This window comes from Eulemur rufifrons, chromosome 30, assembly GCF_041146395.1.
Source record: "Eulemur rufifrons isolate Redbay chromosome 30, OSU_ERuf_1, whole genome shotgun sequence".
NCBI classification, from domain to species: Eukaryota; Metazoa; Chordata; class Mammalia; order Primates; family Lemuridae; genus Eulemur; species Eulemur rufifrons.
The window spans coordinates 68,351,243-68,377,275 of record NC_091012.1 but is presented as its reverse complement, the minus strand read 5'-3'; the positions used below and the strand labels follow the sequence as shown (position 1 = coordinate 68,377,275).

At 40.2% G+C, this 26,033-nt stretch overlaps 1 protein-coding gene across 1 annotated transcript; it reads left to right on the top strand.

Moving 5' to 3' along the window:
* The first annotated feature begins 872 nt into the window (after positions 1-872).
* On the top strand, positions 873-15,502 carry TNMD (tenomodulin). Its single transcript, XM_069463887.1, has 7 exons — positions 873-1,003; positions 1,169-1,300; positions 9,714-9,854; positions 10,024-10,125; positions 13,092-13,245; positions 14,630-14,796; positions 15,121-15,502. Exons 1-7 carry the CDS (start codon positions 956-958, stop codon positions 15,328-15,330), a joined length of 954 nt encoding a protein of 317 aa, XP_069319988.1. The 5' UTR covers positions 873-955; the 3' UTR covers positions 15,331-15,502.
* The last annotated feature ends 10,531 nt before the right edge of the window (positions 15,503-26,033 follow it).

Genomic DNA, 26,033 nt, shown 5'->3' with positions numbered 1-26,033 from the left:
TTAATATAGCCACCAACCAAGATTGGGAATATAGGAAAGAAAGTAAGTTGGGGAATGGAGGTGTTGAAAGAAGAGTTTGATGAGTAACAGGTTAAGTTTGAGACACCTGAGGTACATCAGGTAGAGATGTTCAAATGGCTTTGAAATTAAAATATAGAACTGGGTTACAGGTACAGATTTGGAAATCATTGATATATAAATGATATTTTAAACTGGAGGAGTGGATAAGATCATCTAAAACATGTATGTAAAGTGAGATGATCAAGGAGAGATTCACAAGGCATATCAGCATTAAGAAACAAACTGAGGACTAGGACTCACAAAAAGGGAATAATCAGATAGGATGACGAGAGAGAGCTTATAGTTAGTCTTTATTTTATCCTATTTTTATTATAATTAGTTGAGTACATATCAATCTCAGTCTTCAAAGAGCTTTAATACAGTGAAGGAGGCAATATTTTATTCACTTCTGAATCTCCAATACCAAGCACAGTGCCTGACATTTAATATGCCTGCAATAAATATTTATTGAATCAAATGGAATTGAAATTAGGACTTCATTCCCTCTTTGTTTTGTTTGCTTACTCCTGGAGTGTGCAGCATGTATTGCCACTGATATTTTAAGTTCCTAGTGAAAAATCATTTCAATGTGTCCTAGGCTTGGTCCCCTTCCAACCCAACCCCCAGGACAATAGTTTTCATTATAACCTTCTGTCTTTGCCATTCTGGATGGAATTCTGTGCACAGAAGTTATATACATATATGGGTATATCTATGTAACAAATCGCAGCACAGGAGCCCCCTGGGCTCCCTCAGGCTCTGGTATGACATATTTGAGCCATATAAATTCAGCTTCTCCTCTGGCATCTGTTAGCTGACTCCCTTGCAACTCCACCTCAGCAGTGGTCTCTCAGTCCTCTCAAAGCAGGGAGAGAGTACTGTGTGCTGAGAGACCATGGCAAAGAATCCTCCAGAGAACTGTGAGGACTGTCACATTCTAAATGTAAGTTGATTGATATTTTTTCCCTTTTGAGCAGAAGCATGGTTTCACAGATTTATCGTATTGCAATGTGAATATTAGAAAGTGAAATCAAAGGTGACTTTGAATTATGGCTTGCTATTTTGAGGGTTATTGTGTATTGTTTTATTCTCTCTGTTCTTTGCTTAGGCAGAAACTTTTAAATCCAAAAAGATATGTAAATCACTTAAGATTTGTGGACTGGTCTTTGGTATCCTGGCCCTAACTCTAATTGTCCTGTTTTGGGGGAGCAAGCACTTCTGGCCGGAGGCACCCAAAAAAGTAAGTAAAGTAAATGCACATCGTTATCCAATGCTTCTGGTCTGAGTTTGATTGTATTTAATCAGTGGTTGATATGTAAATTACTCTAAAATGAAAATCATTAAGTCTCTTTTGTGTATATTTTCTGGTGGTATGAAAAACCAAATCAAGATTTTGCACTCTTTTATTGTCTAATGATTTTGGTAAGGGAAAAAGTTGTCTTCTGTATTTCAGTTAGTAATGATGGGGTGTAGAATTGCCCATTCTTCTATAATGCTTGCCTTTAAGGAGTTAATAGTCCTCCTAGAAGCAAATTTTTTACTGTAATAAAAAATACTTTCCATCTTTCTTTCAATTATCTGGGCAGAAACTGATGGAAAAGTAATTATACTACCACATAAGGAGAAACCACCAGAAATGGCAGCAAAGGATTTTCAGGGATTATGTTTCTGACTTAATGCATCTTCTGTGAGGACAGGCAGCAAGTTCTTTTTCAGAAGGAGCAATTCTCCTACCTGAGTTCACATTAATTTATGCTTTAAAAAAATAGCTGGAGCTTTTTAGCTCCTCACCAGCCACAGTCGTCACTGTCCCACTGAGATAGTAATGCCACAGTGTAGAATCCAGTGAAACCAAGTCATTAATCACAAATATCTCAGAAAGCTCCTGATATTGGGGTCATTTGGTGAAGCTTGGCTGGCCATTATAGTTTGTGTGATTGTTACTCCTGGGCTCACATGCAATGGCCAAGTTTAGATGTGACCCAAATAAAACCACAGTCCCTTCCATTTGAAATACAATTAATAAATGTACAAGCTGCAAGGCGTGAAGATGGTTTTCTGGCTTTGCCATGTTTTTCTGTCTCTGTGTGGGCTGTTGCTATTGCTGTTGTTACCATTGTTGTTAATTTGCAGTCATGAGACACGGGTTTCTATTTGGTAACAGATGTAGGGAGGGAAAGGCACAAATCCAGGAGGGAGGATGAGACAAGAAGAAAATAGGTTGGCATGGACTGTTAGGAGCCAAAGGAGTGATAGGAGCAGAGAAGAATAAGGATCAATGAAGAGGGAGAGGCAGAGGGGGATACATAAGAAATAAACTGGCTAAGTGTGCAAAAGAAACCAGAGAAGTAAGGCATAGCCCCCCTTAGATTCTCTGCCTCTGCTGCCATACCCCCTTTCATTTCGTCCCAAAGGATACCGTACCAAGTTTAAGTAGGAGGGAGAGCAAACCAGCCTAATTTGTTTGCCTTTTTATTTTATACTTTGCTCCAGAAAGAATTCCAGGCATTACCCCATGCCTATAGTTACCCATCCCCAGCCCTCACCCTCCACCCTCACTGCTCCCTACTTCTGAATTACTTACTGTTCAAATGTCTTTCTAGAGAAGACACCTGTGTTCAAGCCAGCAGGGTGGGCAAAGCAATGAGATCAGGAAGGAAAAAGTAAATGAATAAGAATGCCAAAATGCATTCCAATACAATGCTGGTACCACTTAGCTAATCCCCAAGGCGACATGCTGCCCCACAAATAGAACCTTGGATCCTCTTGAAAATTATATGAATTAGAAGGCCATAAACCTTTTGTTTTCCATGGCCATAATGTACCTAACTGACTGGGGCCGGTAGCTAATCCTTTTGATCACCTATAGATGCCTGCCTAAATAAGGGGCCAGATGGCCTTTCTTATTTTACTGTAGCCACTGGAACTGCAAATGCTATTCTGAAAGGGTTTATATGTTTTTCTAAACCTACAGTGCTATTTGCCTCAGTGCAGTTATAAATGACTAGGCAGAGACCTTGCCTTTATCTTGAAAGGTGCCAAACACACTAGCAAGGTCCATGGTCTTCTCAGATTCCCTATTGTGTCATTTTTGCTTCTCATTCAGTACTTTTTTTTATAAAGAACAGTTCCATGATTCCTCAAACCAAAAGTAAAACTTTGCCAGTGTATGCATGGAAGAGATGGGATATGCTACCCATAAAGTTTATCAGAAATCAAATCTCTTCTGAAGTAATCCATCTTGGGATATAATTTTCAGCAAAGGGACTCTCAGAAATGAACAAAGCTTTTACAAAGTAATCCAGATAAAAGACAATGTGTGTGTCCTAAGACAAGTTTCTCCACCATGAACAAATGTTGCTTGCTTTCCATTCCAGTGGGTTGTTGCAATTTATTGTCTTTGATATTTAAGTCCTGGCCTTCACAAGACCAGGTTGAGTTCATTGCAAACTAAGAAACTAGTTGGAGGATGAGGATGCTTTTTTCATTCAACTACTACCTTTAAGCTCCAGACAAGTAGCCCCGGAGACTATCTATGTTTCCAGTGGCTAAACCTCTACCAGTGAGCCTGCCCTGGAGCTGACTTAGGAATCCTAGGATGTGACTAGTAGTCAGATTAGTCTTAGAAGAGTTGCAGAGGAAAAGGACCCAGGCATCTTACACAAATTGAAGACTCTCCCCTTAAGAGTATGGCCTAGTAAGAAACAACAGTTAGCAGATTATAAACCTGGTTCTTCTGGACTTTCCTTTACAAGCCTGTGGGACTCCTGGGAACTGAGGGGCCCTTGGTGGAGAGAATTGTGTATGCTACTGTGCTTATTGGTGGCAGTGATTTGTTTGCTGTCCTGAGGCTTCCTCCAAGCTCTTAGAGTTTGCTCCCCTAGCCTCCACCATGCCTCCTTTTTATTTTGCTTTTCGACATCTGTGATTAATAAATTGTGTTTATTTAACATCCTACATCTGGTGTTGACATTTCCATGCCAGTAAGTCCTTCTCCTCCCTCCCACCTTGGTGCATACAAAAGATCCAGATTCCTGATTCCAAGGGTGAGTAAGCCACACTTGACCCTCTCTCCTCACACATGTTGAGTGCACACACACACACATACACACACATCAGAGAGAGAAAGAGATCAAAATAAAGTGAAACAAGGAGACCTAACTCTGGGTGAGCTGCTGCACTTTCTTACAGGCCCCAGGCCACTAATCCATAGCCACATATAGGAGCCACTTGAGCTAAATGAAAGCCAGGTCCATCGAGCTCTGTATTTAGCTTTCTTAACCAAGCAGAAGAGACCTATTCAGTCCCAGCAATTTTGAGAAAGCATTGCAATGAGAGCTCCACTTCCAGGCAGTGACTGCCCTGGGATCACCGAAGCAGAATCCCCAGAGAAACACTCTTGCTTAAAGCTCCCTCTATTACACATCTCACTTGAAATGATCAGAAGCCAACTCCCCAGCTAATTAATCTAATATGAAGAAAACAAATCAGAAAAATCCCAACGCTTAAAGTAACAGTTTACAAACACAGCTCAGACTTTGTATCCCATCCCCACCAATCCTTTGTGGAATGAGGCAGAAGAATATAATAAACTAAATAAATGAAAGGCAGTCCTTCCTGCCATACATAGGAGCTGTCTGCTGACTTTAGTACTGTCTGGAAGCCATCAGGGCCACACAGCAATTAACAGATTTATGGGGATGTTCCCTCAACTTCTCCACACCACCAGAGCAATGAGAAGTGCTGGGGATAGGCAGGCATCCTTCTGCCCTTCCCGCTTCCATCTCAACTGTGGATGACCATTAAAACAGTCTCACCCAGGGCGGAGAGCCCAATATTAATCTAGGCTGAAAAATCCTTTGCTCAGAAGAAGCATTTTCTTGCCAAGTCTGAGTCCAGCTTTCTCTGTGCCTATTTCTCTAATGCTAACATTAGCCCGAGACTAACTTTCTTCACTGCTCTCTGGGTACCAGGGAAGACAATTTTCCTCCTCAATTTCCCTGGGCTTTCCTACAAAACAGTCTTGTGGGTGAAATGTGCATCTGGAGAAACATTTATATAATCTCAAGGAAAAAGTTGAAGTTGTGGCTGGAATCTCTTTATCAGGGGGACTGAACTTCACCAGATACTGCCACGTTGGCATTTTAGAAAAGGAGACTTCACTTTATTTTTTTTTCTCTTAAAGCATTGTGAGACCCAGGCCCTCTCTTGTACAACAGCTCTCACTCTGGGTTACCCAGGGGCAGCTCCTACTAATTATGTGGAGCCAAACTCTGGTTGTGACATTCTTAGTCAGTCCCTTTGTTCTCCTAAGGCAGCATCTGATGAGCAACTTAAGTGGCACCAGCAAGGAAAGCCTGAGTCTTCAAAGAGAGCTGTCCTTGAGTGTCTGAGAGTGGAATTGGGGCTGTAGAGGGAGATAGTCTAGCTGATCAACAGGTAGTTGCACTCCAGTAATCAACCTGACAGGTGTCAGCCCAAATCTGAGCAGAACTGATTTTACTAACTATCTAATATGATAGCTGGAAAGAGGTGGAGGATAAAGATAGGAACTGAGTCCCCAGAGACAGTCAGTGACTTGCCCAAAGTCACACAGCTTGTAAGTGGCAGAGTTGAGGTTAAGACTAGAATCTAGTCTGAAGATTCTTTCCACTATTTTTCTGCTGTGTTTAAAAATCAGGGGTGGGGACACTGGATAGGGGAAAACTTTCTGGCCAGCTCAAGTCTATAGATGAAAGAAGTGGCTTGCTCATGTTGAAAAAGAGGAATGTCTGTGCTGCTTATGCCAATTTTTTTCGGGGCTGAGAACTGGTGATTGAAGATGCAGAAGTCCAACTTTGCATAAGAAACAATCTGTCTGTTCTGTGTTGGTAAAGAAACACCCGGAGGCCCTTTAGTTCCCACAGGCCTGGTCAGTAATAATATGGTACAGTGCATTCCCTTCCCTTCATTCCCGCCTAACACCTGCTAGCCAGCTATTCCGAGCATGTATTTCACCTTTGGAGAGTGTACCTCATAAACAGACAGTAAAGGATGAAGGCAGAGAGAAGAGCAGCTAGATTAATCACAGGCTTCAAAAAACAAACTTAAGCCAAATGTCCTCAAATCCCTGTCAGGACAGGCTAAAGCTACTTGCCCCCAAAACAGATCCATCACACTGAGGTCTGAGGCAGTTTTACTCTTTATAAAAAGCTTTCTTTTCTGATCTCAGAGACTGTCACAAACAGAGGGAAAAAAAATGGCAGGGCAAACTGTGAAAAGGGGATGTTAGGGTTCATTTGCTGCCTGAGTGAAGGATTTAACTGGACTGAGGACAAAATTCCTGGGCAGGGAAGAGAAATGGGTTTGTGTCCTTTCCATGTTTCGTCAGTGTGGTCTTCTTACACCTCTCACTGACTGGGCTTAACCATGTATCTGTCTCATTTCACTTCTGATTCATATTCCACGCCATTGACTTCCTTGTCCCATTCCAGTGTTCTGGCCCTTGCAGTTAAGGCCAAACTTATGTGTGGGTGGAGTAAGAGCCCATTTGAGTAGTGCTGGAAAGATGCTCTTGCCCCCCAAATATTTTCTATTCCTGGGGCCACCATGCCTAAAATCCTCCATTGGTACTTCATTCCTTTGAGTAAAGTATTACTCAATTTTTAAACAGACAAATGGCCATCACTAATTTCTAAGTATGAAATTATTTGTCAGATTGACTTCTTCTCTGTCATAAGGTATTTGAAGCACCATGAGATTCCTAGATTGTCTAGACAGGAGACAAGAGGACAGACAGAGATGGGAATGGGAGGGGAAGGGCCATGACAGGGCAAGCAGGATATGAAAAGAGAACAGAAGAGGGAAGCTAGAAGCACCAAAGATTAACTTTTTCTATTAGCGAATTTGGCAGGGCTGTGCTCCTTGTCGCACTCTGTGCTTGCTCTGTCCTTCCTGGAATAAAGCTGAGTTGGGGGCAATCCGAGATGAGCTACTTGTAGCCCACTCACACTTCTCTCAAGCCAGTCATCCTGTCTATGCTTTAGCTTGTTCCTGGAGAGAACAAAGCCATGTGTTCCTTCATCTCCAGAAAGACCCTCAACCCCTGAGCCAGGGGAACTTAGTAAAGAGCAAAGTACTCGTGATGCCAAAGGCATGAGCTCAGTCTTCACATGGGCCAGTGAAGCTTGCATAGCCATTACCCAAGCAATGTGCTCCACAGGGACCCGGACGAGACAGTATGTCTGGATTTGCTCAAACCCATCCACAAACAGTCAGAAGTGGGCCACCAGCATCATCTTCATAGACAAAAGACAGTCTGTTCCAAAATGACACCTTTGATAGTGGAATTCCATCTGGGTGAATATATAGTTCCCCACTCCTACCCCCCACCACGGATTCACACATAAACATTTAGCAACCTACCATTGCTAACATAAAGCCAACAAGCTGGTTAATGAATATAATCAGAATGGACCGCTTCTCCCCTACCAAAAAACTTTTTGCAGGAAGGTTGAAAATAATCAAGATCTGCTGAGCTTGGCGGTTTCCAAGAGTTTTCATCTAGCAAGGTGTCCAAGTAAAGTGCATTGCCAACAGTGCAGGAAAACTCATTCCACAGAAGTACACTGAAATCTTAAATGTCACCAGTGTGGTTCCATAGTCTTCTACCAATGATTGAAAATACAGCCTGCATTTTCTCTTTTGCCCAGGTAGGCAACAGTCCAATATCCCCTAGTCTCTAACCTCATTTTTCCATACAATAATCCATCAGTGGTGCTACTGATGAAACAAACACCCCACCCCAGCCCCCAGTGGCTAGTGGTGTCAACATTTGTCTCAACAATAATGAATGGTATTTCTAGCAAACTCCCCACTGTTGGGAGCGCTGACAAGACTGGATCTGAAGTGGATGCCTCTTTCCCTACATAGGTAAAATGAACTCAATTTGTTGCCATAGGTAGAAGTTTCTTTTCTCAAGCTGGCTGCAGAGCTAGAACTGAGGACATATTTATAACTAGAAGCAAATAACAAGCCTAAAGGAATTTGCTACCTGTCACAAACCAGGCCAGACTTTCTGAGTTAACTCTGCAGTTGCTGGAGGATTCTAAATACTGTTTTCTTTCCACTTTTAAAATGGTCTCTTAAAAGACCTTGCCAATGCTCAAGATCTCTCTTTTGGAAGATAAGGATGTGCTATTGGTGAGGAAAACTTATTCAACAAACACTTAACCATGTCCAAGTCACTGTAGGGCTAACCAAGAGGTAAAAACATTGTCTCTTGTTTTTCTATTCAGCAATAGACTTTTCACCCTTGAAATAACACTTGCTTCTACAAATGGTTCCAACTTGTTTTCCTTCTTGAGTTGGGGAAAATTTGACCAGGTTAAACTAACATTCAGTCACGGACATCAGCAGACACTAAAAAACAACCCAACCAAGTGTAATCTCTACGAGGCAGCCACTGGGAACCGTATCGTTAGAAAGCAATGTTGGCTCTGTAGACAACTTGTCTTTTCAGGCTTTTAGTTTTCCAAATTCTTTTCATAAGGAAAAATGAATATGAAGAAACTTGATTAAAAAAAAGGCCCCCTAACAACAGGGATAAGATAGACTTCCAAATGGCACCAGCAGGTCTGGCCTGGTTTGTGACAGGTAGCAAATTCCTTTATGCTTATTATATGCTTCTAGCTATACATATGGCCTAAGTTATAGGTTATGGGCTTACTCCTAAACTGGGACCGGACCCCTTGGTCTTTAGAAAGACCATTTCCTCTTTTAGAGGGCAGGAGAAAATATGGGGTTTTGTTTCAGCCACTCAAGAAAGACCTGATTGACAGCCTTTCCAAGTCACCCTTCTTGGGAAGCTCCACATTGCTTAATGCAAGGCACTTGACACAGTTGCTGAATTCTATATATACAGGAGAATCTGCAAAACTGGAAGACAACTGAGTAAGGTTTGGAAAACAGAAGCCAGGAATAAACTGGATGGGGTTAGTTAGCCTATAAAAGAGAAGGCTAGGGGAGGGCAATAAATGTTTCCTGGAGTTTAAAGGGCAAAAGGAAGCAAACAGGGCAAGGTAGGACACTTACCTAATATTGATCAAGGGGAACATCTTCAGATTCTAAAAAAAGACAGACCCAAGACTGTGTGGCAATATTAAAGCCCCGGATAGACAAGGAGATAGAGAACAATACCTAACTATTCTAAGTGTGTTCAAATCTCTTTCTCAGCCCTAGTGAATTTCATGGGGAGCGTGGAGGGTTGATCATAGAGCAGGAAAGGGACGTGGTAGCTTAAATAAGCAGCATAGGTTTTAGGTGATCCGTCAGCTTAACACAAGGGGAAAATACTTTACAGGCTGGTTTGCAGAATATCATTTGCTATTTAGTCAGGGCTGCCAAGAAAACTGTTGGAATTCTTAGTAATTAGCTCAGCAACTTGGCTTGAATTCAAACTACCAGCTCTGAAGGGATCCCCATATCAACTTGAGAGCCAAAAAGCACCTCACTTTAAACTCAAGTTTCAAAGAATTCCCAACGGCAAACTGCTGAGATGGTACCTCACTACAAAAGCTCTGGAAAGAGAAGGTGCCCCAGATATTACCCAATTAAAGTATCTTAGGAAGGGACACACTGAGTATCTTAGAGATTGTTTTCCTCTGTTCCCCCAGACCTATGACATGGAGCACACTTTCTATAGCAATGGAGAGAAGAAGAAGATTTACATGGAAATCGATCCTGTGACCAGAACTGAAATATTCAGAAGTGGAAATGGCACTGATGAAACATTGGAAGTACATGACTTTAAAAACGTAAGTTGGATGTTTTTCCCCTAAGGCTTTCCTCTTAAAATATTAGAACAGTTGAGTCCAGTTAAAAATAGCCTTAAACCTCCATTTAGTTTGGGATCCTGACAGATCATGGAACTCATTAACTGTGGCTATTTCGGGAAGTTTTATTATTGTTTTGTCTGTTTTATAGGGATACACTGGCATCTACTTTGTAGGTCTTCAAAAATGTTTTATCAAAACTCAGATAAAAGTGATTCCTGAATTTTCTGAACCAGAAGAGGAAATAGATGAGGTACGTAAGAATAACAATAGTGGTAGCAAAAGACATAATATATTGGGTGCTATGTGCCAAACGTTGTACTCAATGCTTTACTCTCCTTTGATTCTCAAACAACCCTATAAATAGGTCCTATTATTAACACTATTTGCAGATTAGGAAACTGAGACGTAGAACCAAAAAGTGACTTGCCCAAGATCACACACCTACTGAGTAGTAGATTGGGGTCTGGAACTCAGGCCTCTCAAAAAACTTTCATGCTTTTAGGTGCAACACTACACATTTATACCTGGGTACCCATTAACATTATGTACATTTGCTTCCAAACCAAAGATCTCTAGTAAGAGGGATGAGCCAGAGAAATGAAATCAATTATGTCTAAGATAAAGTCCTTAAAAAATATTCCAAAGGCCACCTAAGGTTCTTGCCACTCGTCACACTGCAACATTCACCTAGTTTAAAGATTTCAGTTCATTCTCCTTACCATTTTGTACTGGCTGCTAATGAAATAGGCCACGTTTAACCTCACTAGGAAAGGCAGAAGCAAAGAGGGTGAGAAATGCAGTGATATATGAATCCTTTGGAAACGCACTGCTAGGCCAGGGTGAGGCAACGTAGGGTACTGTTGTAATCACTGAATGGCCCCTGAAAGCCTAGTAGAAGATAGATGTTAGACAACTAAAATACAACCAGCCATAAAGCCCTTAAGACTCTTTATTGTTTCCTGGCATTCCGTCTATAATCACAGTATGTTTTTGCCAGTGAGGAGAAGAGCCATATGGTGACAGCATACCCCACTGTAGCAAGGAAAAAACAAGCATTGATTTGGTTAGGTTTGGTTTAGTTCGGTTTAGTGCTTAACTGGCAAATCTAAAATGGGATTATGGCAATGGCACAGTGGCCTCTCCACAGGCTATAAGAACCTTTTTCTCTTTCTCCTCTCTCTGTCCTATTCTTTTTCACTTTTCTCCCACTCAACTCTCTCCATTTTAACTCTTACCTACCCATGTATCTTTTTCTTTTCCCTTTCTTTTTTGGAGGGTGGAGGGTGAGGAGCACTTTTTCATTTCCCTTACCCAAGTCTCAGAGCTGTCCTTAGCTCCCACATTACTCTTTCATGCTACTGGTCCCCTCAGGGTCAGAGAAGTTACAGATCCTTATTAGTAGAATTTCCAAGAAAAAGAAGAAAATTTCCCCAAAGATGATGCTGTGTTCCAAGGCCTACAGTAGTGACAAATTTTGGAGATTATTTTTAAAATAAGCATAAGTTAGATGCATCTGAGGAACAGATCAACTTCCAGGATATTAGGAATGACAGTGGGAGGCAAGGGTAAGATGAAAGGAGAATCAATAGGATTAACAGGCTACTATACACAATATCATATGCTGATTCTTACAGAAAATAATGTAAGCATTTGAGTAGGCCAGCCAGCAATGAAAGCCTGAAGTGACATAATGGGATTTATTTTTCTGAAAGAGATAAAGGCAAAGACCCATAATGTCTCATTTTGGCCCTAATTTATTCTTCAGTTAATTTTGCTGAATCTTTAAAATACCCCAAGTATTCATCACACAACAGTCAGAATATTGCACATTCAAATAAATCCTATTCTTTATATTCACACTACATATTTTTTATGAGACAAATTTGTAGTCCTGAATGACCAAAAACCCTCTTCTTCTGTACTTCCCTCACCACTGTAGCCACGGACTGTGCATGTTAAACATGCAGAGCAGGTATATAAATAGCCCTGATTTTGCTAACAAAGCTAGTCAGCATACTAACCTCATTTTATACAATCCCTTTTGATGCATCCCAAGGTCTTCACAAACTCAAGGACAAAGGTGCTAAGACTTGCAGTAAATGACTCAGGGAAAAATTAGTAAGAACTAGGTATACAAGACAACTACTTCAATGCTAGAAAGTGAATAGAAGATGGTGTCCTTCACAATATAAGAAAGGCTATGTAAAGCAAAAACACTCTGCGAGACAACCTCTAAGCATCTAGAATGAAAAGAACACAAGAGTGGTAAGGCCAGTGAAATGATCAGCTGCAGGCTTGACTTTAAAACATAAAAAGACATCTTTTGTCCTACAACTAGCTACCATAATAGACAAATCTTGTAAAACAAAAATATTAGGTTCAGTTGCTATTTAATTGATATCACCAGTTTGGGTTATAGGAGTTTTTTTTTCAGTTTGAAGTCAAATTCTGCTCACAACCCTAGCTGAAAGCCTAAAACAAGGCAGGCTTGCAATATCCATTTTAAAAAAGAGAAAACATGTGTAAATCACTCATGGTTCTAGAAGCTCAAATTAAAACATACAGGGCCCCTGGGTGCCCAGAAAATAATGGAGAGCCTTTCTGACTTTAAGTGAAATTATAACAGAAAAGGCTCCTATGTCAGTGAGTGGCCCTGCTATTAAACCTAGAAGAGAGGGAAGGATCAGCTGTTAACACCCCCAATGGCACCCACTGTATGCAAGGCACAGAGCTAGTTTACCAGCAGCCCTAGGGTTGGAATTGTTATTCACACTCAAAATAGATTGTTATCTCCGGGCGCGGTGGCTGACACCTGTAATCCTAGCACTCTGGGAGGCCGAGGTGGGGGAGATCGCTCGAGGTCAGGAGTTCGAGACCAGCCTGAGCAAGAGCGAGACCCCGTCTCTACTAAAAATAGAAAGAAATGATCTAGCCAACTAAAAATATATATAGAAAAAAATTAGCCGGGCCTGGTGGCGCATGCCTGTAGTCCTAGCTACTGGGGAGGCTGAGGCGGTAGGATTGCTTGAGCCCAGGAGTTTGAGGTTGCTGTGAGCTAGGCTGACGCCACGGCACTCACTCTAGCCCGGGCAACAGAGCAAGACTCTGTCTCAAAAAAAAAAAAAAAAATAGATTGTTATCTAGCATCCCATAATTTCACACTCATTTTATTAATTTCTCTGCTAATCCCCATCCTGAACTACTTTCTTCTTTCAGAATGAAGAAATTACCACAACTTTCTTTGAACAGTCAGTGATTTGGGTCCCAGCAGAAAAGCCTATTGAAAACCGAGACTTTCTTAAAAATTCCAAAATTCTGGAGATTTGTGATAACGTGACCATGTATTGGATCAATCCCACTCTAATAGCAGGTATGGCCTCCTCCTCCTCAGCCTCCTCCTCTTTCCAAAGACAGTAACAGGTTAATATTCCCAGCATTCAGAGACCACATTTCTAGGAAAACAAATGATCAGTTATATCTTCTTGGATGAAACTGTATATGCTGACTGCCAGAGAAGGGAATTTTTCACAGCCAAGTTATAAATCAGATAAATTAATGCTGACAGGCTTTTAAATATCCCAGCAAAGGTAACACCACCCTAATGTGACTAGTGATAGCAAAAAGCTAATCTGTCTTTCTTTGCACATCTATATTCATTGCAGTTGCGATACCAGACTATTGCTCAAACCACTGTGGGTCCAACCAAAGAACAGAGGAGAGAAGAGCAAAAACAATGCTCTGTTGTCAAGAAGGATTCTCTATGTCAAATGGTGGCATTCTCCCCAGAAGATAGGACAATCACTGCAATACAAATTTCTTTGTGGCTGTTTTAGGAATCACTATAAAAGTAATTGAGGGCTAGAGGTCCAGAGTAGAAGAGTCCGGCCCTCAACTTCCAGACAGCCCATAGAGAAGGTAAAGGCCCCTGGACATCTTGTTCTATCTAGCTAACATGGAATTTGGCCTCTCTCATTCTGGATAGCATAGATTACTATGTTATCCAAGAGAGGCCATTCCCACCAATGCAAGCATCTGTTGGTACTCTTTGGAGACTTAAAAAAAAGGTAATTAAATGCAATGTGGTATCCTGGACTGGATGCTGGAACAGAAAAAGGACATTATCAGAAATACTAATGAAATCTGAATAAAATCTATAGTCTAGTTAATAATGTTGTACCGATGCTAACTTCTTAGTTTTGATCATTGCACCCTGATTATGTAAGATGACATTAGAAGAACTGGATGAAAGATAGATGAGAACTCTGTACTATTTTTGCAACTCTTCTATAAATCTAAGATTATTTCCAAATAGAAAGTTTTTTAAAAAGATTTTAAGACAGGAAACAGAAGGGAAGTGAGTGAAAGACAGAGGACATCAAATCAAATCAGACAACTAAGAAATATTTATTGAGCACTTACTATGGGTAAAATCATTGTGAGAGACACAGATGTCCCTTGTCCTCAGTTTTTAATTTAGTATACTAATAAGGCAAAGCAGTAAATGTTTGATGCCAAACAGACAACGAAGGGGTCTGTGTGCATGGAAATGGTCAGGTTTGTTTTGGAAAATACTCTGTAAAATATCAGCTGAAGGAGCTTAGAAAAGTGGCCCAGGCGTGCCTAAATGATCAGAAAGCACAATGAAATCAGAAGGCACAATGAAAATCTCCATCCCCAGCTGCTAGTCCCCCAAGCACTTCTTTCAGAAACTTTTGCAAAGCAGTCACATCACAATCTTGTATTTATTATCTTAGTTTCCGAGTTACAAGACTTTGAGGAGGATGGTGAAGACCTTCATTTTCCAACCAACGAAAAAAAAGGGATTGAACAAAATGAGCAGTGGGTGGTCCCCCAAGTGAAGGTGGAGAGGACCCGTCACACCAGACAAGCAAGTGAGGAAGAACTTCCAATAAATGACTATGTGAGTTATGTTCATGTTAACTCTTGGTAGAGGAGAAACAAAGATCCCTCACAGAACTTACAACCCCTCAGATCACGATCATTGGAAGGAGAATGATCATGGTTTTAACAAAAAATCTTTAAGAAACTTGGAATCTCCAGGAAGCTCATTCAAAATCAATCTTGATCTCTATTGATATATATTCATGATCAGGCTAAGGAACTTAATTTCTCACCAGCCCCCACCTCATAAAGTCTTATAGTCCTGCCCTGCTTGGTGAGGCCACTTCCTAGTGAATCTTCTGCCTCTTCCCCTGCCCCCAACACTGGCTTCTTCTTCTTTCAGACTGAAAATGGAATAGAATTTGACCCCATGCTGGATGAGAGAGGTTATTGTTGTATTTACTGCCGTCGAGGCAACCGCTACTGCCGCCGCGTCTGTGAACCATTGCTAGGTTACTACCCATATCCATACTGCTACCAAGGAGGACGGGTCATCTGTCGTGTCATCATGCCTTGCAATTGGTGGGTGGCCCGCATGCTGGGGAGGGTCTAATAGGAAGTTTGAGCTTAAATGCTTAAACTTCTGGCAGCCAACATATAATAAATGCATGCTATCCAATGAATTTCTGCCTCTGAGGCATTTGGCTCCTGGTAGCCAGTACTCCAGAATTACTTGTAGGTAATTCCTCTCTTCATATTCTAATAAACTTCTACATCATCACCAATGGCGTGATTGCTGCTGAACACACTGGGTTTGCTGAGCATATTCCCAGCAACTGAAATGAAACAGACCTGTGTAACATGGATGATAACAATGAAGTTTGCACTTCATCAGGTTCGGGAGTACGAAAGGGCAAAGCATAATGATTCTCAAATGCCATGTTTTACTCTGCTGTATTGAGAAAGTAGAAATGAGGGGCTGATGATAAAATGTCCCCATAACCAATGCATAAAAACAGATTTTGTGTGTGTACATAGCCTCAATGTTTAATTATCCGAAAGACATATTGTGGACCTGCTTAAGAATCAACTAAGCTGCTGGACAGGCAGTGAGTCACAGCAGGCCAACACTAAAATATTCCAAATGCACAGATTCAGCAAAGGAGAAAGCCAACCTAGCAAAAAGGGTCCCAGGCTCTCCTCCTATAAACAGGAGCTGAACTTTGGACAAATTCAACGTCTCATAACCTTCACATCTGACTTATCTTTAGGTCAGTGTCCAGTTACATAACTTTCCAAGGCAATTGTCTGAAAAACGAGGCCACATAAACTTCATTCACAAAACAGGCATCATAAGAAATTACTGAGGTAAGGAATCAAATAAGATTTTCCCTCCCAAATCATAGGGAACTAGCAGTATGCAGCTTTCTTAAAGGAAGGATAAGGCCTAGTTCCCAATCACCTCATACTTTGCTTGGGAAAGGAGAATGGGGGCAAAGGCGAAAGGAAAAGAGGTGGTTAGAGGGTAATGCTAACTTTGATGTCCCAGCCAGTTCCAGTTTCAAAATTCATGCTCTACCTATCTGTCACCCCTTCTAGTTTCATTTGAACGTAGCATCCTTCATTGCTCAACTTCAAAGTTATTGTGTCATGAAAATATCTGTCTGGAACTTTCTATCAGAAAAGTATTTTCAAATAAATCTTCACCAAGATGCTTGTGGGCCAGGAGTCATTTCCCCCCATTTAACAGTTGAGGAAACACATAGAAATGGCTTTGCTCAAGGTTGAGGCAAGTTAGCCAGTCATTAATTGATAATTAGCATACATGCCATAGAATGAGAGCACAATAAAATGTATCTAACAATGCACATCACTAAAAATATTTTCTTTTTTATTGATGATTTAGAAGACATCTGATCGTTCTGGAGTACTTCGATTATCATAACAGGCATTAATTTACAGTTTAAATAGAAAAATGTAAAAGATATAAGATTCATTTGAGGTTATATGGACTTTATGATGTTCCCTATCTTTTTTAATAAATTCTTCATTTATAACATTGCTTTTTTAGATCAGCCAATAATTTTAATTTCCTGAGATACTCAAATTTATGCAATCTATAGTATACTATATATATCATGCTCTGTGAGGGATATAAATGAAGTAGAAAGTATACTTCCTATTTCCAAAGAAAGATAAGACACCCAGAATACATAAGCCCAAACACAGGAACTTACATACAACTAACTACAGTTGTGTATGCTTTGGATATATGTGCACATGCGCGCGCGCACACACACACACACACACACTAAGATGTATAGGTGGATCCATATCACATTTTAGATTTTCAAATCTAAATCCTCTGTACTTCATTCTATGCCTGTATAAGTTAACGCAGTCATCCCTTGGTATTCACAGGAGATTGGCCAAGGACCCCCCTGAGGACACAAGTCCACAGATGCTCTAGTCCCTTATATAATATGGCATAATATTTGCATATAATCTACACACATCCCCTCTTATATTTTAACTCATCTCCAGATAATTATACACCTCACATTTTTTTAATCCAGGAAACATTTCTCGTTCAAATGAGATACCTCAGCCTCCAAATAATTCCACAGTGGCAAAGCGTGATCCCCTAATGAAGTAGACCATGAGTTCAAAAGAAAATACAAAGGCATGTTTAAAGAAGCATTCAAATCATCATGTGCTTAGGGAAAAAAACAACACATCAAACAAACAAATCCAAACACACTAGTCTGTCCCTTCAATTTAAGCCCAGGCCAGGTTGGAAAAGGAGAAAGTATATTTCTCTTCTGTCATAGATTTTTGAGTCCTGTGTAGATATCCCTTACATCATGCCTTAGACTTCTCTCACATCAACCCCATTGAAGCTAGAGTTGCCTCTCTTCCTTCTATCACCCTTCCCTAAGCCCAGCCTCCCCGCCACACAAGGGGCAACACCAAAGTAACTCTGACTGTTAGAACCGGTTTCCCTCAGCCCCAGGAACAGATAGGCAGAGTCACCAAGGCTGCAACAGACAAAGGAGTTTATTCTCTAGCCCGAGCTAGGGTCCAAGGCTCAGAGCACCAACACAGTGGTCTCTCCACGAGCCAGGACCCTGCCCTAGGGTGGGCACTAAGCTTTAATACTCATCAGTAGGTTACATGTATGGGGCACATCATTCCCCCCACCCCCCTTTTGGTTCATTTGCTCTTTCAAAAGCGGCTGATAGTGTTGGCTCCTGATTGGCCAGTTTCCAAGCCGGGACCTTGGCTCCTGATTGGCCAGTTTCCAAGCCGGGGCTTTGGCTCCTGATTGGCCAGTTTCCAAGTCGGGGCTTTCAGTTGTTACTAGCGGCATTCTGGGGAGGGGGAGGGCCTGCGTCGGGAAACCGAAACTTAGGCCTATCCTAGGACTAGGGTCCAGTCTGTCATGGAGTTACTCCTGTTTTCCTTCCTGCTCTATATCACCTTCCAAGCCAGAGACCTTATAGTAATTTTAATGTATCCCTGTCCTCCATGACAGTCTCTTGCCGGATACTCCCACCTTTCCCTCCTAAATCTTCCCTCAATTATGCTTATGGTCCAGGCCACAGGTTATTTCTTAGCTCATCTGTTTCAACCTCCTCCCTGTTGAAGTTCCCAGGTTGTAGACTGAAACTAACATAAGTGGTTTTACACAAAGTTTATTTTTCACTCATAGATTTTATTAATGGAATTTATTTTCCAAAGAGTCTTTTCCCAAGTAATAGCTACTTACTACATTAAGGATTAAGCCTAACTCCCATTTGAAACATCTTTACTCAAACCACCCTAAACTACCACCTCCCATCTCTTTTCTCCTCCCATTGCCCTACCCACCCCCTTTGCTTTCCTCAGACACCTTAGCTTCATGCTCTATTTGTCCAGTCATCCCATGTCCTTTATGGAGTTGTCTCTCATTGATGTGAAGAAATTTTAAAAATCCCATTTTCCTTTTGCCCAAACATGAAATCTAAATCCTCTCTACTTTATCCTATGCCTGTATAGGTTAACACAGTTGTCCCTTGGTATCTGCAAGGGATTGGTTTCAAGACCCCCACCCCGACCCAGGATACCAAAATTGATGGATGCTCAAGTCCCTTATATACTATGATATAGTATTTGCATATAACCTACACACATCCCCTCCTATATTTTAACTCATCTCTAGATTACTTATAATAACTAATACAATGTAAATGCTATTTAAATAGCTGTTATGCTACATTGTTTTTATTTGTATTTTTTTATTGTTGTGTTGTTATTTTTTATTGGTTTTTTTCCCAAATATTTTTGATCCTCAGATGTTGAACCCATGGATGGGGAGGGCCAACTGCATATCACTCAATGCACATACCCTCTAAGTACGATTTTAACATACAAGTTTTAAAAGAAGAGGGCCCGTACCCTCTCCCATTTTGCTCTGTCTAGAGACTAACACAGTATCTAAAGCTTATAGGGGGACTCTAAATGTTTGAGTTTTTTTGATTGAGGGCAATAAGAAAGAAGAGGGGAAAGAAGGTAGAAGAAAAAGTGGAAGTTGTAAAAGAGCACAGCTACAGAGCCCTTCAGAATATTATTATAGAAGTTGACCTTGAGTTGTGTTCAAATTTGGGATGAAAGTTCTCATCTTACTTAAATTCATTTTTGTATTCCTCATCTTATGACATAGTCAATTTCTACAAGTGTGAGGAATTCCTCTAATTCCAGAATGATCAAAAGCATTGATGATTGCCCACAGCTCAATTATCTATTTCCATTATACAAATGCAGGCTTTTCACATTTTCATCTTAATTTCAATGATGCTATGTATAAAAAAGAAAAAAGTCAAAAAGCACATCTGCCATGAAATTACAAGAAATATCATATGACCTTTCAGATTATTTGGGGATCTAAATTCTAATCAAGAAAAGTTAGGTGAGGCAAAGCCATCCATTGCTCCTACTCAGCATAAGGACACTATGTATTAGTGTGCTCAGCGCCTTCCTGCACACCTAAAACGGCTCTTTGGCAGGGCTAGGGGCAAAGGAAATCTATTTTGAGTCTTTATATATAAGGCTCACTGTCTGGCTGAGTCCAAAACTGTCACTTTGGCTCCTAAAGTCTAACACTGAAAGCTTACTGAGATAAATATGGACCTTCTCATTCAGGCTGTCAGGAAATGCGTGGATCTATTTTATTTATACCCTTAAAAAATGATTTCATTTTGGCTTTCCTTTTTTGAAGAAGTTTCATCCTGGGGCTTAATTTTGCTGACAGCATGCTGTTCCCTAACAGGAAAAACAAAGTGGCTCCATATTAAAAACCAGGTATGAATGTACACACACATAAAATATTGTCCCTGGCATTCCAAAGTCCTGTTCAGAAGTCTCCTTGGGTATCTTTAATCAATTCACATGAAAGCTACCTATCCAATGACTGCATTGATAATTTATCTAAATCAATATTCAGTTCTGGCATTTGGAACGCAGTAAGTGAATAGTCACTTGTCTATTTGCTGCTCTGAGATTTGGGTTCCATTGTCTACCTTTTCTTCCATTCTCTGAACTTCACACTCAGGCCTATTGTCCTTGCTAAAAGGACTCAGAAAGATAGAAGCAGATTGAACCAAGAAAAATAGACCAAGCCACGATAAATCCCTCAACCAAAACAAACAAACAAACAACAAAAATCCCCACGAACTCCACAGTGCTGAGATGATCTCTGTCTGACAGTGATATTGTTTATATTTATCTTTCCCTGCTGATGCTATCATTTGCCATTCTGAATTTTCCACTGACAGCAGTATTTCTGCTGGTCTTACTTACAGCAATGTTGGCTACTAAAACACAATTCAGGCTCATACTCATATCAATCATCAGCGAGCCAAGAGCAAGACACCTGCCAAGGGCAGGGGATTTAGGGTACAGATCCTAGCCACAGTTGAGCTGCTTAAATAGAGAGTAAGAAAGCAGCAGTATGACTACCTAGAAATAGAACATAGTGATTTGAGCTTATTTATATTGTAAATGGGCCTGTGTGGCACATCGACTCACAAATTCACTGTGTCCCCTGAAATCTGTTCTTCGGGCTGAGTGTTGCCTCTTACACAGCAGTGTTGTTCTGGCCGTGTGTATCTGGTGAACCACTGAGATGTAAATCTCCCATGCTCCCAATAATAGCTTTTGATGTTTTGGTTATGCTAAATCATGTCATGCTGAAATCAGAATGGTTTGTGGCTGACCTTTTACATTTCCTGTTCCTCCAAACTACTTCTCTTTTTGAGAGTTTTTTCCTATGAGGGCATGTCAATCGAGAGTAACCGTTACTCAATATGATCAACAAGATACAAAGAACCCAGCATACTGCTAGACACTAGCACGGCAGATAGAAAATATGTCATCCTCTTTATTGCCTAGTCATTTATAAAATATTCGACATGATAAGATCTATGCCCTCTAAACAATTAAGTATGAGATAGAACTTTTTTTCACAAGGACTCAAGAAAGCAAGAATTCTCCGTATGCTTTCAGAGACTAAGAACTTCTCTATTTCAACAGCCAACAATGATGGCTTTCTCAGAATTAGCCTACCAACTATGCTGAGAGATCTGCAAGGCCCTGATTTTCCAAAGATAGTTGTCTTACTGTTAGGATCAAGTTTAGCTGCATATAACTGTAAAATCCCAAAATGACATAACTTAAGCAAGGTAGAAGTACGTAGTCCAGGTGGTACAGTCAACTGACCCATGTACCTATCTTTCTTTTCTACCATGTTCAGTATGTGGTTTTCATTCTCAAGGTCACCTCATGACCTAGGATAATCTAGTTCCAGCCATCATGTCCACATTCCAGATTGGCATCAGAAAGAAGCAGGATTAGACAAAAGGACACGCCCCTATTTTTTAGGGAGACTTCTGCTTACATGTTATAAGCCTGAACTAAGTCACATGGACAAAGATTTCAAAGGAGACTAGCAACAGTCTTTGTTCTGGGTGCGTTATCATCTCAAATGAAATCCAGCTTCTGTCACTGAGGAAGAGGGCAAGAAGACATACTGGAGGAGGTAATTAGCAGTCTTGTCGACATCTAGTAATTTGTCACAGAATCTAGAATCCCTACTATTAAAAAGCCATCCCTTTTGTATTAAATTGCTGTCTCTCAAAATCTCTGTTAATTGCAAATATATTACTTGCAAAGTGGTAAAACAGGAACAAATTAAGACCCATCTTCATATGATGATCACAAACCAGTCTATGAGATTAACTTTTTCTCTGAAGAATGAGATCATAAGTAGAGAGAACCAAAAACACTAATTGGAAAGCAAATAAGGGATATTTTAAGGGAAAGCATTTAGAGTACTCTGTAAAGTTAAGCCACTAGACTGAGGGGTAGGGAGGGAGCAGAAACCAATTTTGCTTACCTCACAATTTTGCTGCAGACTAACCCCACAAGTCTAGGCTGATACAATGGTACGGAATTGCTACAGTCTATAGATTATACTCAAAGATAATATATCTCAAGGCAAACAATTCCATTTATTATCTTCTGCAATATTTTTATTTATTTTATTTTTACCAGCAAAGGGGGAAAAGTAGTACTTAGGAGATTGAGAACTGGTTGGGAAAAGGAGAGGAAAAAAACTTCCAAATAACTATAGCTCTTGCTCTCGAATCAAAATAGAATACCGTTTTGAAGATAAGTATGAGGACAGGTTTTCCTTTTCAAAAATTTTCATTAGTTTTTGGAGTAAGACCTTTAAAAATGAATATTATTCATCAAAGAGGTTTTGTTTTGACAGACTTAAATTGACTAGAGAAAGTTCATGTTCTACATTATGGAGAATCAAAATATGTCTAGCAGAGCAGAGTAAATTTCACGACACATCACACATAGAGCAGATGTGAGAATCTAAGGCCAGAAAAAACAAGTTCTATTTTGCTATCACCCAGGGAAATTTCCCTTTTCTTTCAAGTAGCCAATAATCCACACATATTTTTCTAAATCTTTGTTTTTTGCATCATCAGTGGATCCCATCAGTCATTGCAATGAATATGGCTTTGGAGATATAAAAGGCTGTAACCAATTTATAGACCAATCCCAAGAGCATAAACCTTTATATTGAGAGAAACTACAATGACTATTTAGGCCACCAGAGAAAAAATAAAGAAAAAAATTTATTAGTTTGAAACTTGTTCACAGTCTTCAGGCCAACCAACACAAACTGATTCCCCACAGCACACTCATTGTGGGCACTTAATAAATATTAACCAACAGTCCCAAGTGTTTTGACCCAGTATTACATTTCAGCATCTTAAGACTGAAGCCCATTCTGCTTCCCAAGCTGTGAGAGAAAAAAAAAAAAATGACTGAAGCCCACTTCAAGTACTAAGGGATTGCTTCACAGAAATTCCATTTGTCTTGATTTTCAGTCCAATTTCTTTTAGTCTAAAACTTGTCTACATTTTATTAATGATTTAATCCTTCTTTTTGAGTTTATGAAAAGTTGTGCAGAAAACACTGAGAAAGGTTTTCATTTGAGGGTCTCAGATATTTTGACTTTGGGGATTTGGAGGAAGGAGAGGTAAATCTGATCTGTGTTTTATCTTTTCCCCAAAGCCTCCAAACCCTTGCCCATATAGTTTTTTTTAGATGATATAATTAAGCAGTCTGTGGAACTGAGAAAAAACACCTCGAACTGCAGAAAATTGAAATTTATGTTTCATCAAGCATTCCAGTATTTCCCTCCAGGTGTCTAATTCCACATGCCAAAGCACGATGTTTTCAAAAATAGAGTAATTCAACATCTCATAATTTTTCTTACACATTTCTCTACATTTCACACCCTATTCCAAAGTGCTCAATTGGAGTGCACATTTCTCATGAAAGAAGGGCTCCATTTCATTTCATGGGGTGGCATGTCTAAGAGAGCATATTTTTCAGATATAAAAGTTTTAGATGGATTTCATTCTGTGTCATCTTTAAGAAACGAGTAATTCCACCATAAGGGTTACATTCCTCCCCCACACAGAAGTGGCCCTTGTCTCTAACCAACCGGAAGGAAAAGATTTCCATACTAAAAGAGAGAAAAGACCATCTCAAACTTCTTAGTTATGCAAAGCTTAAGATCAATAGACTGACTGTGCTCCCTACTGGTAAAATCTAGAGCTACAGCCAGTCTCAAAAATTTACGTGACAAAAGCCCAAGAATTAAAAAGTTGTTTACTCTGCCCAGAAACAGGATATCTTGTCACCTGAGTTCGAAAATTACAAAACAAGATTATTCCTTACCCCGAGAGTAGAAGCAAGTGTAGTCAGAGCAGCTTCAGAATCAAGCTGAATATGGATTCACATACTAGTGTGGACAGAAAAATCCAAACTCTGAAATATTTGAAAGAAGTTTATTCTGAGCCAAATTTGAGGACCATGACCCGGAGCCACGCCCAAGAGGCCTTGAGCAAGCGGACTCGCTGTGGCTGGGTTCCAGTTTGGGTTTATACATTTCAGGGAGACAGGGGTTACAGGTAAAGTCATAAATCAATACGTGGGAATTACACATTGGTTTGGCCCGAAAGGTGGGATATCTCAAAGTGGGGGGAGGGGGGAGCTTACAGGTTATAGGTGGATTTGAAGATTCCTCGGCTGACAATTGGCTGAGAGAGTTAGGCTTTATCTAAAAGACCAGAAAGTAAATGTTTAATTTAAGATAAAGGTGCAAGCACTCTAGGAGGTCCAGACAGGAGAATCTCTCAAGTTAAGATAAGGATCTGCTGGGATGCTTGAGTTAAGGTGGGGGGCTTTCTATCTCTTAGGTGATGTTAATGCTATACCGGAATCAGGTTGGGAAATAAACCACACTATATTTGTTTAACAAAAACCTGCTTAGTGGGACTTTACCATTTGTGAGCCTGACTCATCTGGCCTCCTTAGGAAGGAATTTGAGCAAAAGGAAAAAAATCAGAGTTCAGTCCTCACTAGTGCCATTTGACATCACTGTCAGTGTTACTAGCTGCTTACTGTGTTCTGGCCAAAACATATCTAAATATACCCTGGTACAGTGGTTCTCAAACTTTAGTCTATATCAGAAGGTCCTGGGTTTCCTGTTAAAAACACACAGTCTTAGATCTGAGGTCCAGAAATCCTGATTCTGCAGCTTTGGGATGAAGCTCTAGAATTTGTATTTTATCATTTCTTCCCTCCCCTGTTGATTCTGATGCAAGTAGCCCAGGGAATACATTTTGAATGAAATTGATGTATTTTACAAAACACCCTGATAGTATGATCAGAGTAATTACTGACTGGTATGTCAGCAACACCATCATAAGAACTATGAGCTCCCTGGTAGAGTTAGAGGAAAGCCTCTAGTTTCCTTGCTCCCATACATGCCAGCTCTTTGCCTCCACCTGTCTTACTAGCTCCTGTTCAGGGCTTCAGCAAGGGAGAGCATTTTAAATGAATAACAAGAATAGCTAGCATTTATTGAGTGCTTACTATTTGCCCAGTACTAAGTGCTTTTATTATATTAACTAATTTAATCCTTACAGCAATCCAATGGATGATTGGAGTGAATGATTCCTATTTTACAAATGAAGAAACTGAGGCATTTCCCAAGCTTACACAGCCTGCTAAGGGACAGAGCCAGGGTATGAAGACAGGCAGACTGGCTCCAGAGCCCTGTGTTTAACCATTCTGCTATAAGAACTGTCTATGTTTCAAAGGGATAATACTAGCTTTCTTTTCTTTGTGATTATATTTTTACTCACTAAGGAACAAAATCAATTGTGAGGAGAAAAAAGGTTTTAAAAGTATAAGCTTTTATCAGTGGCTTACCTGATCAAGTTCAGTTTCCCTGTGATTACAGTAATACCTACTACAATGCTTTTATAATGCTGTGTTCCCTGCTTATCATTGCCTTACTTCAGAGATGTGAAAACTGAGAGTTTAAGTAACTTTTCCAAGGTCACCAAGGAGTTGATGACAGCAGTGAAGGAGCCCAAGGAATTTCACCCCAAAATATTGCATCTTAGTATGTTGATTATTTTAAATTAAAGGCTCTTGAAGGTCAGCAGATGCTGGAAGAAGCTTTACTCTGATAGTCCTTTATCTACCTTAAGACTGGACCTGCCAAAGAAAACAGAATTGCCTTGCACTTCCTCCCAGAAATCTCATTATCTATCCCAGAAAAGAAGACTGAGGAATGTAACCACACTTAGACAAACTTTTTCACAAGATAATGTCTGCTTTTTGGGCTCATTCAAATTCCAGAGAGAATCATTTACAAGTTAATTTCTGTCTCCCAGATCCATT